General features: G+C 36.6%; 1 protein-coding gene across 4 annotated transcripts in view; it reads right to left on the reverse strand.

Moving 5' to 3' along the window:
• Window positions 1–20287, reverse strand: part of LOC103703018 (probable pre-mRNA-splicing factor ATP-dependent RNA helicase DEAH9) — a 37359-nt gene that overhangs the window by 13737 nt on the left and 3335 nt on the right. For 2 of the 4 annotated variants that reach the window (XM_026802970.2, XM_026802971.2), the window contains exons 6-19: window positions 19928–19997; window positions 19750–19835; window positions 17891–17960; window positions 17688–17783; window positions 17090–17180; window positions 14893–14939; window positions 14713–14796; window positions 14579–14632; window positions 12584–12684; window positions 10797–10887; window positions 10214–10282; window positions 6332–6496; window positions 364–453; window positions 185–256 (exon numbers count right to left, since the gene is read on the reverse strand). In XM_026802970.2, the coding sequence (XP_026658771.2) occupies window positions 185–256; window positions 364–453; window positions 6332–6496; window positions 10214–10282; window positions 10797–10887; window positions 12584–12684; window positions 14579–14632; window positions 14713–14796; window positions 14893–14939; window positions 17090–17180; window positions 17688–17783; window positions 17891–17960; window positions 19750–19835; window positions 19928–19997 (1186 nt within the window). Of the gene's footprint in view, window positions 1–172; window positions 257–363; window positions 454–6331; window positions 6497–10213; window positions 10283–10796; window positions 10888–12583; window positions 12685–14578; window positions 14633–14712; window positions 14797–14892; window positions 14940–17089; window positions 17181–17687; window positions 17784–17890; window positions 17961–19749; window positions 19836–19927; window positions 19998–20287 lie in introns of all 4 variants that reach the window. The other 2 variants (XR_003384864.2, XM_008785709.3) reach the window with 2 other exon arrangements.

The following is a 20287-nucleotide window of genomic DNA, read 5'->3' on the forward strand; positions in this document are numbered from 1 at the left end:
AAACCGGTCTGGAGAGACTCAGGGTCCTGGATGTGTTCTAAGACCCAATTTCTTCCCAGTCCAATGCGGTACTGTTGGCATGACCAAGATGGAAATCCTTGAACACAAGTGTGAAAATTAGGAAGATGATACAATGAAGTTCATAAAATAATATATGCTTATGTAGAAGAACCTAGATGAGAACCTCAGCAGCGGCAAACCGCAGCTTCACTTCATCAAATTCCTTCTGTGCTCCTCTAACAGAAATCCAGATAGACTGCAAAAAGATCACCCATATACATCAAGCACAATGCTAACAATACAGTAGATTTAAAGGTAAAATTAAGAGAAAAAAATTGCATTTTCAAGGAGCAAAAGATTCACCTGAACAGAAAGAACTGCTGCTATAGTTATTATATCCTCCGAACACCCATATGTATCTGCTGATAAGATCATTTTGGAGATCATAGGGTCCTAGAATATACCAATTCGTTGAGAATTTTAGGATGACTTCAAAATGAGGGAGGTTATGATAAACCCAAACAATAAAGCTTCAGGCAAGCTCATCAACATAAATAAAGAGCAGTGCATCCTAAGATTAGAATTGGAAAAGAAATCCTATCAACATTGAACATGGTGTTGAAATAAAAAACAGTCCACATGATATAGGAAAATGACATCTGCTAAACAAAATATCTCCCAATAATGGTAAGCAGTAACATATAAGGTGTCTGCAGTAGGCAATAACATATGAGGTGTCTGCAGTAGGCAATAACATATGAGGTGTCTGCAGTAGGCAATAACATATAGAGAAAGCAAGACTTTTGTCCGACTTTATAATTTGGCAGGAAAAAAACTTAAAGCTTAATGAGCTCCAAGTTCTCAATAATAATCAGCAGTCACAAGACAAGGGTTTAGGTCTTTAATAATTGATACAAATGTTTGGAAAGATCTGGAAAAAAAAATAAGAAACAAGAGATTAATAAGGGGAGAAGAGAAGGAAATAGAAGAAGAAAGAATTGAAATATTGAAATGTCGAGGATGTATGACCAGAATACCAAGCCAGGTGCAAACATTTTTTCATATTACAACATCAGGGCAACCATCTAGCTATTTTCAAGGCTATCAAAACTAACTTTCCCTAGAAATACAGGTAAAAAACAATAGGCTATGACTTACACAATTGAAGATAAACCAAAGAACTCATCTACACTAAAAATTATACTTTTCCTCTCAGTTCTCAACTCTCGGAAAAAGTCTACAGCAAGGTCTACAATCTCGGTACCAAGTACCATTTCGGTACTTTATCCATTCGATACAGTACACCCATGTACCAAAATAGCCCTCTAATCTTTTTTCTCAATTTTTATCTCGGTACGCCTCGATAGAGGTCGGTATGCACCTCGGTACAGGCCAATATGCACCTCGGTACACCTCAGTACGGAATGGTACACCTCGACACGGGGCGGTACGGAGCTTGTACCAACTCGAAGTTAAGTTTCGTACATTCCTCTTGATATGGTACGGTATGTCCCGTATCGGGCAATACAGCAAACCATGGTTTACAGCATAGACATTTTTCATGCACAACATGGAACATAGAGCCATATAAGGAGTTGTGTGGGAATAACAGCTAGTTGACTCCCTGTGTCCACATAGGGTGTGAGAAATTGCATATCTTCAATATTATTTCTAACAAAATGATAATCGACTTTTAGATGCTTTTTTCGCTTCCAGAACACAACGGAAGGTGGATCATTGCATGCTTATCACAACAATCTTTTTTATTTGCATCACTCATCAAGAGTCCTTTTTTTTTTCCTGACAGTATCCCCAGCCATACAGGCTCACAAGCTTTATGAAATATCATTTTATGTACAGCTTCTAATTATATCTAACAATGATCTTTGTTTCTTGTTTTCCCTAAATACAAAATTCCTCCAATAACTACACAAAATCCTGAAGAAGGCTTTCTGTTAGGATGCAATCTTGCTTGCCTCCTAAAAGCTTTTGATGCATGATTATCGTACAGGTTTATAGAAGAAACCCTTCTCTTGAGCATTTTCTAATATATTAGTAGGGTGTGAAGTCCAAGACAAGAGAGAACCAACCTAACAAAGAAAATGTTGCATCTGACTTAATCATTGATAAGAATCCCAACCAATCTCCTATACAAATCTCTTCAATTCAGCACAAGCTTCGCATACTATATGGATCTATTGAAGTATTTACTAGTAATGCTTACTCTAGTCTCAATTAGAATATCAATCGCATTGCTTTCCTTGAGACATACACCCGTCTACCTTAGATCCAAACATTTAAATGACTAGAAAATACTTCAATGGCTCTAAATCTTTGGTATAAAAGATTTACGAGGATTGAGGACACTACTTCACTTTCAAATTTTTCTACGGCTAGTATTCTGTTCCTATTTACATACACAACCGTAATGACATATCTAGCACACAAAGCTAGATAAACATGAAGCTATCCACTTGCCTTTTGAACCCCTCAATTATCATAGGCTACCAAGTAGGGTTGGCAGAACCGTCCCGAACAGGGCAATTTCGAGCCGCCCTAGTGGCTGACCGGCACGATTCCGGTAGGGGAGGGAGAAGGAGAAGAAAAAAGAAAGCGAGCAGGGGAGGGAGGGAGAGGAAGAGAAAGGAAGAGAGAGGGAAGTGGAGGCCAGCCGGCGAGCCACACGGAGGACACTCCTCCGGGCTCCGCAACCGGAAAACGGAGAGCGTCCCCTATTTCGTTCGAAACAAGAGCCTGACCCTTTTTCTTATTTTGCGATGTTTAAGTGAAGTCGGCAAGCAATTTGCCGACTTCACTTAAACATCGCAAAATAAAAAAAAGCGTCAGACCCCTGTTTCGAACGAAATAGGAGACCGCCTATTTCCGACCGCAGAGGTTTCCTCCGCCTCCTGCCCGGGTCGCCAGCCTTCGACAGCCCTCCGCCGTCCTCCCTCCCTCTCTCCCCATTCTCTCTTTTCCTCTCTTCCCCGTCCTCTACTGTGTCGGTACGAGCCTGGCATGGCACGGTGCAGGTCCGTATCGACTCATCCTGCCGGACAACCGATACGATGCCCAGTACCGATTCCGCCGACATTGCCACCAAGTTTATCTAAACAAACTTAAGAATCTGCCTCAAACCATCATTGCCTTCCACAGGGTACACATTTTTGGTGATGCCCCATGAATAATGAAACCAAGTGGATGCTCTATACACATTTATCGTAGATCACCATGAAGGAATGCATCTTTGACACCAAACTGGAACACTGGCTACCCTTGATTGAAAACAATAGCTACCATAATCCTTTTCAACATGCTCCAATTTGTATGTTCGTGGATACCTTTGGTAACATGCCAAGCATTCAGTTATGTATGTTCAGCAACATTCATAGTCTATTAACCATCAAACCATTCAACTGGTCCTAGATCTGCTTAATTTTGATAGTAAACTACTCCTTTTTCAAAGTTTGCTTCCACCAAACATCAAGCTGAGCCTACTTTGGAAGACAAATTGAAGCATGAAGTAACAAAGGTGCTCGAAAGAAACAATATTTAACACAAGAAGGTGGCTGCATAAAAGCATACTTCTCTGGCAGACTTGACAATTGATTCAGCAAGCTGAGATGCAGGCACACTCCTTGCATTTCTATAACATGTAAACCCTAGTGGATTTATTTTACAAAGATGTTTGTGAAGAGAAGCCGGACTTCGAAGGAAAAAAGTGTTGCATGAATTAAAGATAATTTTTGTTTCTCAATTATACATAGTTTGGAAATAGCCTACAGAGATAAGATCGGAAATTTTGAAAGCCTACTTATTCTAACTTTCTCCCCCACACGCATACAAGTAAACATGATCAAATATTTCAAGAGAAAAAGAGAAAAATTACTTCTAAGCAATAACATTGTACAAGGGACAACATAGTTTAAATAAAATAAGGCATATAAGCGATTAGATAGCACCCAGTAAAGGCTACAACCCCAAATTAGTTGTGGAAAATTGCATGTTTAAGAAAAGAACTGGAGAAACCTTAATAAGCTAGTTAATCTTTATTTCAGTCGCCCCATTTATATATTGTGCGCACTCTTTAAGCCCCTATTAAGCAAAATATTCATTAAATATGCATGAATAATATTTTTTTTACATTACTAAAAGCAAGGTCTGTCGAACCGATCCGAACTGAACAATTCGGCCTATACCGAATCGATGCCAAGTCAGGATGGTTCTTAGGGTTATGCCGGTTCGACAGACAATAAGAGCAAAACTGAATAGCTCGCCCCCCCTTGTGGTTCGAACATATCGATTTTACCCCTGCCCTAACGGTTTGATGTCGACATTTCCCCCGCACCCCATGGTTTGATAGATTGAAGGCCTTCGAGAGCCATCAAGGCTCTCTCTCTCTCTTTCTCCTTGCTCACACTCTGCAGCTAGCCGGCATCCTTGTTGACGTCTCCTGCTTGATCGACGTCTTTGTCCATCTTCGCCCCCAAGAACCCTAGCCTCTGTCTCCTCTTCCTTCGTCGGGGATGGCCTTCCTTTTCCGTGCGACAGCAATGGCCAAACAGGCACATCAATCTCTCTCTCCCTCTCCCCCTTCGCCACATCCTTCTTTCTTCCCTTCTTTTCTCCGACCCTCGAGGGTTAAGGTTAGGGTTTTTCCTCCCTCTCCCTCTTTCTCCCTCTATCCTCCTCTCTCCCCTTCTCTCTCCCTCTCAGTATGCCTTGGATGGCATAGCATAGACCAAGCACCAAGGTCTGCAGAACCGGGCCGAACTGCCCGATTCAGGCAGTACCGAGTTGACCCGGTGCGAAATCGGGTCGGTTTACCATTTCAATTCAGTTCTGGCCCTTACAGACTGGAGCTGCAAAGGGAACAGCCGGAACCGGTCGGTTCAATGCCGACTTGGTGCAAACCAATCGGTTCGAACCGGGTTGACTGTGGGCACTATGGCATTATTGAAAAACATCAAAAAAAATTTAAAAAAATGAAAAAAAACATAAAATTATACTTAAAATTATGGAAAAACTTCAAAAAGAGTGATTACCAATTAAATATACTTGAAAAGTAAAACAAATGGCCGTGCCGGTATAGAATCGACATGCCCTAGCTGTACCGATTCCGGTTCGGTACCGAACCATACCGACCGCTGACCGATACGGATCCGGGTACCGGTTCGGTGGTCCTTAGTATAGACCCATACCACACCAAACCGATCGCGGACCAGTACGACCCCTACTACTAATTTGATGAACCTTGACCAAAAGTATAGAATAAAAAAGGAAAAAAATCTTCTTACAACAATTTGCATTTCTTTGTAACAGAATTGAAGTAATAGCAAAATTTCTAAACATTCTTTATAAAATAAAGCTGTGCTATTTTAGACTAATCATCAAGATATACAACAAAAGAACAAAATCCAAAAATACTTCTAATCATCAAATATACAATAGAATAACAAAATCCAAAAATATTTCAGATCCTAGCTGGTCTCCAAATGTCTGAATGTACTAACTCAAAAGGTGCGGAAGTATATTTGTTTAAAGGGGATAGAACAATACATTCTAACAAACTAGCACTGACACTAAAGATGGAGAAAAAAGTTTTTGACACCCCAGAAAAAGTCCTGGGTTATAAAAACAATAACCAGGATAGAGACTTAACTACATACTTTTTTTTGAGCAATACTCGACTACATCCTTGCACATTTGCACCACAAGTTCGTGTCTCTGGTTAGTCCCTGAATCGCATTTGCTAAATTATTGATTTCAACACAAACAAGTAGATAAATTCAGGCATGGATCTCGAACAGAGAAGATGGATGTACTGTTAAGGCACTTTCAGGTTGTTTTGTAGTCGCCGCAATATGCGTCTCACACTTGCGGAAAATTACAGATAACAAAATACAATTACATGGAATTCACAGCAATTTCAGACTAGCCTCGAATATTATTTGTGAATTGATTTCAGGTAAAAATAACATTTGCTGGCTTTCTTGTCTAACAAAATTTGCATCAGAATCCACATTATAATCCAGCAAGAATACAGTCACCAGAATAGAACAAAACATGAGCGCAATGGGAATTATATCCAGATAGAAGGGTATACAATTGTTGTTCAAAGAGAACTCTTAAGTTTTCTTGGTATTTATAGTTTATATTCATTTCGAGGCAAACTTATTTGTGAAATACATGACATATGGATTTATCTAGATCTAGCCTAAAAATATGGTTCTCTAAAAAATTCAACAAACCAAAAATCAATGCAAACCAGATAAGTTAAACATATCTAGCAACACATAGAAAGAACAAGATATCAAGTTAAGAAACATACTAATGGAATCTCAGCAACTTGAAAACCAGTAGGTGATGTAAGTTTGGCATCTTCATCAAGAATTCCGAGGGAGTAGAGAACCTCAAGTGCTCGGATCATTGCCTCTGGCGATGGAGAAGCTAGCCAATCAAAGCCCAATATATTATCTATGCCCAAGGCTTTCAACTATGCATCAAAAACATCAGCATCCACGATGTGAGCATTCAATTCTGGAGCTAAATACGCTCATAGTAATGAATTCAAAATATTCTTCACATTCTGATAATATACAGGTAAATGATCAAGATAAAAGTAATTTTAGTAATGATAACAAGGGAATATGATCATTGAGGACAGATAGAGGAGATCAAAGAAAAGAAAATAAAAATTAACATAGTTAATTTAATCCCAGATGTGGTATACTCACTGTGAATGACAGGCCACGAACGTCTTTACATAAATATGACAAACCAATTAGAAAACAGACAAAAGCACAAGGTCTGTACAAAAAGATAATCACAAATTGAAATAAGCAAGTCAAAGGATGCATACAAGCACATGAAAGATAACTAATCTTCTCAATAATTGAAAAATCGAAGTCAAGTGGAACAAGCATGTAAGTTGCTACAGACAATTAAGCATATTTATAAAAGATGAACACCTGCTGGAAGTGGGGTTTTACAAAGGAAGAAACAGACATAATTGATCAACAATAAACTCGTGCAAGGGTCTAGCATAAGCTTTAAAATCATCATGCTGGCGTCAAATATTTCATATATCTTGACATGAACTTAATTGAAATTCCTTGACGCAGACATTACTAGAAAACCAGTGGCATTGTTTCAAGTCGTAAATATTATTTTACTTTTAACTTAAAAAAATAAAAAAATCACTGGAATGCCATAGAGAATAGATAAATTAACTAGAGAGACTAGGTACTCAAGAAGGATAAAAGAACATCACTTAAAAGTTGATTTTATTCTCCTGCCCTCCCTGTAAGTATTGCTTATTATCTATATTTAATATGATAAACATGAGAAAACAAAAGAATATTGGCTTCAAGTAATAAATCTCTTTTACTTTTGAAACAAAAAAATCATGGAATACCAATATAGTATAGATAAATTAACTAGAGATACTGCATACTCAAGAAGTCTTTAATTTGATATAATTCTCCTGCCCTCACTGTAATATTGTGCATTATCTATATTTAATATGATAAACACGCCAAGAAAAAAGATTATCTCTCCGAAAAAATGAAAAATAAAAAACACGGAGGAACAATATGTCACTTCAAAGCATATCGTAGGCAATACAGAGCATACCGTACCATACCGGTCGGTACCGGTATGCAATACGGAGGGCGTACTGATATTCGGTATGCTGAATCAGCCCCCGTACCGTGCGTACCGATACAGTAACAGGGTAACACCGGTACGGAGCCTGGTACCAGGCTAGCGTACCTTGCTTCAAAGCCTCCAATTTTACTCTTCAAAGATACTTAATATGATAATAACACCAAGAAAAAAGACTCCAGAAAAAAGGACAAATAAAGAATACGGAGGAACAATATGTCACTTCAAAGCATGTCGTACTGAACCGGGCAATACAAAGCATACCGTACTACACCAATTTGGTACCGGTATGTGATACAAAGGGCGTACCAATATTCGGTATGCCAAATCGGCCCCAATACCGTGCGCACCGATGTAATAATAGAGTGGCACTTGAACGGGGCCCGGTACCAAGATGGTATATCTTGCTTCAAAGCCTCCAATTTTGCTCTTCATCAAAGACACTTGCTGCCTTTGTAGGTTTGCTAACACCCTATTAAAGGGATCAAATGAAATGAATAAAGCAAAGAAATGACGAAATGAAATAACCATGCGTTAATGAACTAAATTTTGTTCCAGTGTTATGCAAGAATAAAGAACATCCAAGGTAATGCTAAGAGTTAACTTACTGATTAAATCCTTCCATTTAATAAACTATAAATAAACTACTGGCTCGCCTTCTCTTCAATGTCAAGGTTTACGATATCCTACCATATTTGTCTATGGTGCATTGTCTCACTTTGAAGTTATACCTTTTCTATTGTAAGGGAACATAATGTCAGCATACATTGATTTGCATAGGCTGATAATTTGATGCATGACAGCTCAATACTCTCAACAATCATCTAAGGTTCCCCGCGCTGGGCACCACGCCCGGGCGCAGTTCCCCATGCAACGCGTGCCTGTGGAATTTTTTAACGCTGCGGGCACGCGCCCGCGCACACTACATGCTTCGCAAAATTTTTTCCACAAGCGCACTGCCAGTTCGGTACCGTCAAACCGGTCCGAACAAAAACCATACCGGTCCGGTAGGCAACCGGTACGTCTACCGATGCCGGTACGCCAACCAATACCGGTATGCCTACCTTGCTCTAAATAAAGAGGAATAGTGAATTTTATTATACGAGGAAGCGAATCTTCATAAACAAGGCTCGTTCCGTACTTGACTTACGAGCTTGTGTAGTAAGGCCTCACCCTACTTCAATAAGGGGTGTTTCACTCCACTCCTAAATAAGCGTTAGAGCGAATTGAATATTGGCATAAGTTAAAGATTACTGATTTCCCTTCAAATGTTTATTCGCCTGGCATGAATTACTCTTTAATCAGGATTGAAGAAAAGGAGCACATTGTTTATAATGTTCCAAGGATAGTCTATTTAGGAGTTGATTTAGCCTCTGCAGTCTCAAACTCAAGATTGCTGAAAAGTTTGCACAATCATATTCCACAGGAGCACACCAAGAAAATACATTTAATCGGTTATTGTTACGCAATAAAATGGGTATGGTGATTGATCAAGATATACTATTGTGAAGTAGCAATGACATGCATACCACGCTAAAAAAATGATTAGTGATTACAGTGAGATAAATGACTACAACAAGAAACATTCTTAGCCGACCGCAATTAGTTTGGGATTAAGGCTTAGTTGAGGTGAGTTGAGAACAAACAAACATTCTGTTTTGTATAGGGAAGACTTCGTGGAAACTAGAAACTTACTGACAACATATCTAATCAAGAGATATGTGAATCGAATTAATGACTAGGAAAAAATCAATTAGGGTACAGCACTGCTTGTTGTCCTTCGCATCGAGGTACTCACAATTTTGGAAATTACTTATCTAGGTACAGTTGGAAAGTTAGAAAAACTTGTCATTCATGTTAAGTATTTATTTTTCACTCGCTAATTTCCCAATACTTGGTGACAAGGTAAAGAATATCTTTTTACAGAGTTCTTCATCAGACTAACTTACCTAACTCCACAAGCATTATTTATCTAGATACTTGGAACAGTGAATGTCAAGATGCCCCAAAGAGTCTACTTATTCGACTTCCAAGGGAGCAAAAGACAATCAATGCATGGGCACTTATATACATCACAAAAAAATACAAATTTTTAAGTGCATAATTAAATTAGTAAGTGGTACTCTGTGCTAAAGAACTTGTTTCCATCCGATATTACAGCACAGTTTTAAATAAACAAATTATGATGAGTTAATATAGCTGTTCTGACATTTAAATTATTGAGAACTGAAGTGTCATCATAATCAATGTGTCCTTTGACAGCCATGCTCCAAAAGGCTGCATTAAATGTGGATACCTCTGGCTAATGAAAGCAGGAAATTCAACACTAGATGCCCAAACGGGACAATTGATTACAACCACGACCATCATCTTATCATAAAATTTATCTCAATCAACTAAACCTAGATATTTCTGGTTCAACTTGAAATGCTAGCACCAAAAAAACTCATTTACCATATACCCTTTCATCTGTCATACCATCACTATTTCTTGTAAAGACAATCATTTTGTACAAAGAGAAACTAAAAATCATATTTAAACCACTTACCTTGAGTTCATTCTGGGTATTTTGGTTTCTTCTTAAATCATTCAGCCCACCACTTTCTCCCTTATTGCCCTGCTCTGTATTAAAAATCCATTAAAACCTATTGGTCCACATCCATCTCATGTTTTCATCTTATCCCAACAAACCTCAAGGCAAGGCAGCCGTAGCATGCTAGTTGCTTACTGCTCAACTCATTGCAGCATAGCTGAATCTATTATTATCTTAAGACACCTTTTTTTACTATGGAAAATGAAGTTAGAGAAAAGATGAGCTTCCAAACAGCACAACTTCATGCAAACTAAAAATAGCATTTCTAAATTCCAACATATGATGCCAAGATACAGAAACCTAAGAATGTTTCCAAAAAGACACTTAATACAGCCAGCCCAAAAAAAAAAAAAAAAGCTTTTCCCTTGCTCAACTGTAAACTAAATAAATTCAGCACCTAACAACATCAAAACAGAAGAAGATAATATTGAAAAATAAAGTGTACACTTTCTGGTTGTGATGTAAAAAGAATAAAGAAAAGCAAGATATGAATAAGAAATTAAAAAAGAATCAGCAAATTGCAGTATGATATACATACTTGTATCACACAGGAAACAAGGCTTGACCTTTGCATTTCTGGAATTCCTTCTGCAGGCATTTCCTTGACAAAATATTCTTCAGTATAAAGTCTGGTGCAAATTTTAACCAGTTATAGAATATTTCAGAAATAAAGCATATCCAACAGTTCAAAGCACTAGAATTTAAAGAAAACTCATCAAAACTACAGAATAATGTTTGAGCCTAAATCTAAAGGAAAACAAAGGTTTAGCTTAAGAAAGGAACACGTTCTAGACATCATTATATCACCATAGTAGAAATGGCAATCCAAAAGAATACATTTATACCTCAGTTCTCTTCTCTTTTTTTTTTTGTACGCGGGGGGGGGGGGGGAGGGTGTTGGTAAAACAAATTGAAAGATTTCTAATCCATCCCAACCTTCTGAACTCTAAACCCTGGTCTGGGGGGGGGGGGGGGGGTGATTTCTAATCCATCCCAACCTTCTGAACTCTAAACCCTGGTCTTGCTTTGCAAAATTATATTAATAATGCCAGCATAACATGACTACAATTTATAATACAAATGGTTATCAAAGATATTCATAATCTTTAAGGTTTTTGGCAACTTAGTTACTATGGAGTATGGACATCGCGTTGGACAAAACTCTCTTAAGCATTCTTCTACCTTCAACAGATGATCGCTCATTGTCACATAATCTCTCCCAACATATTGCCTGAAAGCTTATATATATGCTAACTTAAATAGAACATTAATTAATGTTAATTGTAAGCATTGACGTGTTGGATGGAGACTTAAATTCTAAAAGTAAGAAGCAAAATATCAACTCACACAAACAACAAGGCCAGGTAGTAGGCAATGACAGAGTGCTACCACGTGAGTTTTGTTGCTTCACCTTACCTTAAACTAAAAGTTGCAGTTAATGCTCCTAATCCCACACACTGCTAATTTAAAAGATTCACCCCATTTCATACATATTCAATCACTTTGTGCATTCAGTTTATTTGAGTAGGTTGCTATATTTTGTAGTACTACACTGCATACTTTCGTCATCTAGTGAAGCAAACTCCATAGTCTATTCTTTGATCTGTTACAAGCTTGATATTTAAAGACACTAATAACAGATATAGCATATTATTGGATCATGTGAGTAGATTGTATTTATATTAATTTCATATACTAAATGTGAGATGAAATGGTCCTTTCCAACAGTAAATGTCGAGCAACTTCCCCTTTGAGAGGTTACATCACGAGAATTCAACTCTCAAGCATTGGCCCCTTAAGTTGCTCTTCATGTTACAATATATAATTAGTGCGGCCACACACTTATCACGCACAAAAGACTCAGACTTGCTGATGCAAGGAAGCACCATACATACATACCAAAGTTCATCGTACCAGTTTCAATACCTGTACTAGCACCATTCTGGTATAGTGTCAATACAGGTCGGTACATAGTACTGACAGTCTGACACACGGTATGCCCTGAATTTTCAAGTATCGGTTCGCCACCAATACCATACTGTGTGCCCGGTCAGGGGCAGTACGATCCAGTACGACAAACCATGATAGATACCCTAAGCAGCAACTACTTTCTCACTTATGTGGGATTGGATTTACAGACCAAGGTGTAGTCCACCAACATCTGAGAATGGTGGATGAAAGATGAAGATGGTTTGAGAAACAAAATTCATACTTGAGGCATGTAGATACATGATAAATATCTCACATATATTATCTACAAATACTAAAAGAAATTTGACAGAAATAAATTAATACCAACAACTCATAAGTGCAATATGCATATACCTAAAACACTTCCCTGGCTGTACCCTTCCAGCCCTGCCTGCCCTTTGTCTTGCAGAAGCCTTGGATATTGGTGCCACCACCAAGTTCTCAATATCAGGAATCTAACAAGAAAATGGCTACAATTTATGCCTCATAACTCTTTCAAAAACTAGAACATTAGAAAAGGAATCCCCTGATATGCGTCATCCATTCTACAAGGAGAACTATATGTGCTAAAAAGGCATAGCAGGTGAGAACAACTAATCAATTTATAATACATAAAAAGAATATGATTACTAGGGTCCAATAAACCTCCGATTAATATAACTTACAAAACTGTTAATAGATTCTGTTATTCAAAAAAAAAAAATTGGAAAGCCACCTTGTTTTATAATTGCTTAGAAGAAAAAAAACTAATTTTAAATTTGATTTGATGCAAAAAACTCTGCTCCCCATCACAAAGTAATGTTGCAAGTCATCTGGTCAATAAAAGCAAAAGTTAAGGAAACCCAAAGCTTTAGGCATGCATAGTTTGAAAGAGAAGCATAATAGCATCTTTAGCAAGAATTCAAAAAGAGAGAATACAGATGGAACTTAAATATCATAGCCATATTGATAATGCAAAATTTTGGAAGAAACTCTGTTGGTTTATGTGACTAGCTTTTCCAACTAGATCTTCAAAATAATAATAACAAAGGTGTGAAAAAACAATACTAACTACTTATGAAAAATGTGTAGTGCAGAATAGAACAATTATCGCAGAATAAAATTCAAAGCTGCATTATTGAGCTATTAGAAAGCGCAAAGCAGAATATTCAAGCACAAACCACATATTTTAGCTTATCATATGAATCTTGCTTCTAATGTGCCAATCATACCATGTCTTAAGTCAAAGAATGCTTCCTAAGGACCTCATCAATGCACTACAATTTTCTTCCTTGGTCTATCACTGCAATTTTTCACCTGAACACAAATGACCCACCTAATAATCTTGACCTTATCGGAACAAATGGTGTTTTACAAAATCTAAAGATGTAACTTTTAAGTGCTCTCTCATGTATCCTTTTATATAATTCAGAAGAGAAGCACAAGATCAGGGATCTTATTAATAAAAGCCAAAGATGATTGTCTAGAAGCCAAAAAGAGGACAACTTGGGATAAAATTATAAAAAAGGTGATAACAAGCTAGACCTGCCAAACTGTAGATACATATTAAAGCAACCAAACTACAAGCTACTCAACAAACTATTTCTCCCTGACTAGAAAGAAAAGTTTAGGAAAACCAACGAACAGCTGTTCCATATTTGCCTTGCAAGAGTTGCAGAGCAAGAACTCTGGCATATTTCCTCCCCATGAGGAGTTCAAAAGACTTGTCATCAAACATAATTCACATATCAGCATCAAACATAGTCCATGTAAAAGCTTTACCTGTAACAAGACAAGTTCATGATGGTGAACGTGCCCGCCAAACCAGACAAAACACAGAATTGCACTGAATTTCATATCAAAATTTCATCTTCATCTGTAACTACCAAACCTGTCGGGTCAATTTGCTTCTTTCGGTGTTCCTAGAAAATTGGCTGGATCCACAAATGTCTGCTAATCCAGATTCTCTGAATTAGGACACTAATCCAGATTCCCTAAATAAGGACACATACGGTCAGATAGTCTCCACTTTCCAGAAAAAATGGACACATTGGCCTTTATCTCAAATACAAGTTCAGCCTAGGATGGGAAGGCATGCATGAAAGTGCCTTCCATATACCACAGGCCCTTCAAACGTAAGCAGCAGTGTCATTCCCCACTGTCAAACTAATCCAAAAGTTCAAGTTTCAGTGGCACGAACCTTCCAAATACAATATATTGAGAGAGGCATGCGCTAACAATTCGAAGTGTCATGATTAATATCAATTACTGATAATATCTAGCAGGGCATTTGATTATCTGTGGCCAAACTCCAAGAAACTTAGGCAATAAATAAAGTCTGTAATGAAAATAAAGAATGTGGATATATACTGGATTATAAAAGCGCTGCTTTGAGAACCCACTATCCACGACATACACTATTCCCTGCATAAAATTAAAAAAGATTAGCTAAAAATTTTTGTTATTATGTCTTATAAACATTTTAGTAAAATGCAAGATTGTACCTCCAAAGTCAATGATGTCTCAGCAATATTAGTTGATATGACAACTTTCCTTTTTCCCTTGGGAGTGGGAGAAAAAATGAGGTCCTTAAAACAAAAAAATATTAATGCATATATAGATGGTTCTTCCATCAGTCCCATAAAAGTTGGTAGGTTTCATGATAATCATCAGTTACCACTTACCTGATCTGCACGTGAAAGCCCCGAGAATAGTGGCAAAACTAACAACCCTGGAAATAAAGCAGCATTAAATGTATCAATGAAAAAAAATGTTCATGGGTTTCTTCAGCCTCAACATGGTGACATACTGATATTAGCAAATCTATAAAAATCAAATCCTTAAAAATTAGTCATAGCATTAATAGCATGACTACTACAATTTGCTCACAGTATGGTAAGTATGCAAAAACATGACATATACCAAAATATTAGGTCTTCATAAAGTAGAGCTTGATGTATCTTCTAGATCATCTTATATGGTCCAAAAACATTTTGGTTGTTTACTACTAGATTGCATACAGTTCTGTAATATATAGTGCTTTCAGCCTTGTTTGGCATTATAAATGACAAAATTGGCCGAGATTTGCTTAAAAAATACAAGCCCAGCACCCACGATTAGTTATGGGGCATATGGCTACAAACCATTCATTTTGCAAACAACAACCAAAAAGGATCATGTAAATCAAATGTGCTAGAAAAGATTGCTGAACTTCATAAGTTTGTGTATATGCAACTTTTCATATTATGGTAAATAAAAGATCTAATCTATAGTAAATTTCTCATACGTGTAACATTAGTGAAGAGTGTTTTGTCATATGCAAGCCACCTCAGAGATGGCAGACTCTCATAAAAATTAACTTGGTTCAGCACAACAGATCAGCCATGTCCTTCGAGGCAACTCTGTGTACTTTTAGTCTTCCCTCACTCTCTTCTTTTGTTTCTTTGCATTCATCATTTCCCCTCAAGATCTAGAAAGATGCCTCGTGTTGACAGATCAGAACTCTGAAGCAAATTAATGGAACCAGCAGGTAAGATTCAGGAAGAAATTTACTTAGATTCAATGCAAATTTTCTAAGTAAAATTCTACTTCAAGCAGAGATTTTCAAGTTCATGATCTTTTTCTTTCTCTATTTTAAAAATTTTCATTCAAAGAAAAGGACAAAACTCATGATTCTAAAAATCATAATTAAAACAAACTCCACAGGAGTTTAGTCTCGTATACTTACATTTTCTCAGTTCATGTAAAGATTACCTACAGATTTCAAAATGTTCAAAATAATGGTAGTTTGCAAAATGGTTACTTGAACTGGAAACACATTATAAAAAAATTATCATGGTGCTTACCCTGCATGCTTGCTTACATGATGATATGTCATGTGTAAAAAGAACCATGATAAAAGGCCATCAAACGTGCTCTTAATTTTTCTTTTTTTTTATTTGCAGTTCTTTCTTATAATTCACTCAAAAAAGTTAGCTTAATAAATTTATTTCAGTTTCAGCCTGTTTGCTTCAGAACTTCCAATCTTTAACCAAACAAAGTAGAGACACAAGAACACTGAGACTCAATCAAATCTCAAAATTTTGGACCTTATTTAATAGGTTAATTAAGAACTGCAATAAAAAAGAATTTAAGAAGCAAAAATAGCATAAGTTAGAAGGCTCCTAACTTTAGTGCTTCCTCTGGAAGTTCCACAGAGGAACAGTTAGCCTCTATTAAAATGTACTAAAGTACTCATTGTAATAGTCTATCATTTCAATGAGTTGCATGCCAATAGGTGCTTAAAGAATATTATATAGCAAGACCATATGCTTATGTCAGAAAGGCTTGTGTTTATGATTATGCTTCTATAAACAGAATGTGAAAACAAGCAGTAATAAGGGACCACTGATAGTTTCAAGTATAAAAGTAGAACATGGTGCACTCAAGCAATAAAACAGATTAGTCATTCAAGGTGTTTCAGATTGCCTCTTGGGCGGTTGGGTTCATGTTCCAGAATGAAAATATAACTGACAATCCCATTCAAAATTCAGTAACAATAAAGCATATTAGAAGAGAACAAAGCAATTGACTGTATATTGGTCTTTCTCTGGTTGAAGGGATATATCGAACAAGATGTTATGCCCAAACACCAAAGCCAGCTGAATAATTAGCTTGCTCACACAAGTAAGCTGACAAATAATTAGAAGTGTTCTATATTTCAGTCTACATGAATAAGAGAGCAGAGGTCATATTCTAAGTGTTTTTGCCCAGGTTTCTGGAATTTCATTTATTTCTACTCAATGTACTTTGCTACGACCTTCATTAATTCAATTTTTCTTAGATCAAAAATAAAAGGATGGTGTTAAATTGTAGATATAATAATATCAGAAGAGTAGCTACCATTGTTTTGAGCATCTTCTGTAAGTAACTGTACAGCAGCATTAATATCATCTTGACCTGTAAGGAAGACCAGAATGTCACCAGGTGGTTCCTGCAAAAATATTGACATAATAAGCAAACTGAGTTAAGCTAAATTGAGGCAAAAAGAGAAAGTGATCAAAAACATGGAATTATGGAACACATCGATTGAAATTATCTGAGAATATAAATAAAGTAAAATGCCTTAATGTATTTAAAGGGAGAGATCTTAAAAGCATAACAAATTTGAATTTTAAAAGAGGACATGCAGAACAAAAATTACATCTCGGATCCAAAAATGGCAAAAAAGAAAAATGACAAACAGTACTGCTCTCATTAAACATTGGTACTTTGGTGGCCTCGATGGAATTACATTAAAATGTGGAGACTGGAGGAAGAAAAAAAAGAATTTGAAGTCCAGAAGTGCATAAGAACCAGGATGCAAGTTGCAGAACTGGTGCGGCATCTAGCTAGGAGGTTACTGCAAATTATGATACAACTGACTGGAGTCAAGTATACTAATATGGCATCAAGACAACTTTTTATAGATTAATATCACCTCCTATGAGCAGCAGTCTACCTTATCATGAATTGATAGCACGGTATTAACAGCAGCTTGTAAATAATCAGAGACAGGCTCCTCAACATAATGAATTTCCACATTGTATCCTTTTCCCTGGTAGAATTGAAAGCTGATTAGCTCATTTTCACAATTTGAAGGTGTTGCTAAAGGCCTTGTCTTTATATGTAGTGTTGAATATCATAAAACTCTTCACTACATACTTCAACAGAAAGTATGGCAGGCAGCTCACTAGGTGTGGGATCTTCTGCAGCCTGTCCTATATTCCTCCTCCTGAGAACAAAACGCCAAGTTAAAGTTGAGCAAAAACCAAGAAACACATGCTAAGGCTACAGTCAATGTCTAAGACAAGCATGCATCAAAGGAATGTACAGAATCCAAGCTTGGGAGATTATCAAATAGTGAAAGAGGTAGAATACGTTATGATTACAGTCAAGAAATATTTGCAGATAATAATAGTAGTATAAAAGGCTTGTTGACGATACTTAATTATGTTGGTCCCATATGATTTCCCCTTACAAACCTCAAAGAAAGAAGTTTGCTCCTCCAAACTGGTACCTTCAAAGGATCTATGCCACAACCAAATTCAGATGACATGGCTGCCATTTATTTTTATCTTAATGTATTCTAATGATGACACCTTGGATTTGGAGTGACTGTGACAGTGACATTCAACATACCTATGCCAGAACCATATTCCGATGACATACCTGCCATTTACTGTTGCCTTAGTGTATCCTAACCATGGTTCGTAGCACCAATTTTGGTACCATTCTAGTATAGTGTCAATATGGGTCGGTTCGTGGTACCAACACTCAGTACGCATCTTGCACGTGTTATTGGTTTGCTATTGATACAGTAAGTATGCTCAGTGCAAGGTAGTACAGTCTGATACGATGAACAATGATCCTAATGATGACATCTTGGTTTTAAATAGAGGGGCGCAGAGGTTTTATCTTCAACATAGACAACACTGTATAAAGAATGGCCCTAATATGTCACAGCAATCTCAATTTACAAGTAATAATATCCTTTTTCTTGGAAATTTGATTTACAATATCAAGTTAAAGTATATCTATGAAAGAGTTATTTGAAAAAAAAACATCATCCTAACGTAAATTACTCATCATATTGTTCTATCTATGTTATAATCCAAATTAGATGTTATGATGGCTAGTAGTTAATTTAATAGGACAGTATTTTTTTATTCAAATTTTGCCTCGCAATTCTCCATATAGTTTTGGCACATGGTCACTATAGATGAATGATAATGGAACCATAGATGACACCTTTAAAGATAGTCTGCTGAAAGAATATCTACACAAACATCACATTGTATAGCTGCTCGAAGTAAAGCCTTAAAAAAACATGTTACGACAAAACCTAAATCCAAAAGAACATAGCTCATTATATTCCATCTTGTTAGCAACTTTCACACCAGTACAGATAAAAGTGGTGTAACAATATACATTCATGTGTCAACCCGTTGAAGAAAGGAAGAAGCCCTTTGACAACCTGAGCACTGGAGCTAGGTAATAACTTTACTCAAAATTCAAACTTATTTTTTGAGCTATGTAATTGCTTCACTCAAAATTCAAAATTATTTTGCATATTTCTCAAATTTTGGATCTTTGTCTTTAGTCAGATTGTTTATAAAAACTAGCATACAATTGTGTTGAGAATTAAATATAGATTGGATCAGCTCTTCTCAGACTCCCAAAAACCAGTCATTATTTTGGTGAATCATCATGACTAACTAGGTCATAACTTAGAGCACTACCACAACAACCATACAAGCTTGAATATTACAGCATTTAAAATAAAACTACATGATAAAAAAAGAAAGAATAACAAAAAGATTATGGAATAATTACAACAGAAGTTAATCCAGACCAAGTTTGGGTCAGGAAATCGGTGAAAAGGTGAAGGCTTTCGGTTCCAAAAGCCTCCAGAAAACTTATTTATTCATTGAAGCAGAACAATATAACATAAAGCAGTGATACAACAAAGCAAACAAGACAAAATAAACAGCTATCCAATTCTAACTCAATCAGAATAAGACCTAATATGGAAAAAGGTTGACATGGATTTTGCATCAATTGTTGCAGATGAAATGATTATACGCAACTGAGGTCTACGGCGTTGGACCTGGTACATCCATGCAAGAAATTAGCTTCAAGAAGATGTACGACGAGAAGCACTAGTAAAATTAAGAACTATTAAGATATTAGAATATGTACCTTTTTCAAGAGGCCTAGTAACATGTCTGTTGAAAGGGATCTCTCATGAGCCTCGTCTACCATTATGACACTAATACAAGACAACATAAAAAGATTGAACATTGATGAAAAAAGTTCTTAAAAATTGCTCAAAACCCTCAAAAAACAAAACCAAAAAGATGTATGAAAACTGTTAATTCATCCAAATATTCATGCCAAAGCCAAACAGGAGTAGTACATATTCTTAAAAAGCTGAAATAAAAAGACATTGGTAAAAGAAGAGATCTAGAAACATAGATAGAGCTATAAAATATTATATCATGGCACTGCTAGCATGATAAAAAACTTGTATGGTTACTTAGTTCATGTAGGGAAGAAAAT

The sequence above is a fragment of the Phoenix dactylifera genome, chromosome 8 (assembly GCF_009389715.1).
Source record: "Phoenix dactylifera cultivar Barhee BC4 chromosome 8, palm_55x_up_171113_PBpolish2nd_filt_p, whole genome shotgun sequence".
Lineage (NCBI taxonomy): Eukaryota > Viridiplantae > Streptophyta > Magnoliopsida > Arecales > Arecaceae > Phoenix > Phoenix dactylifera.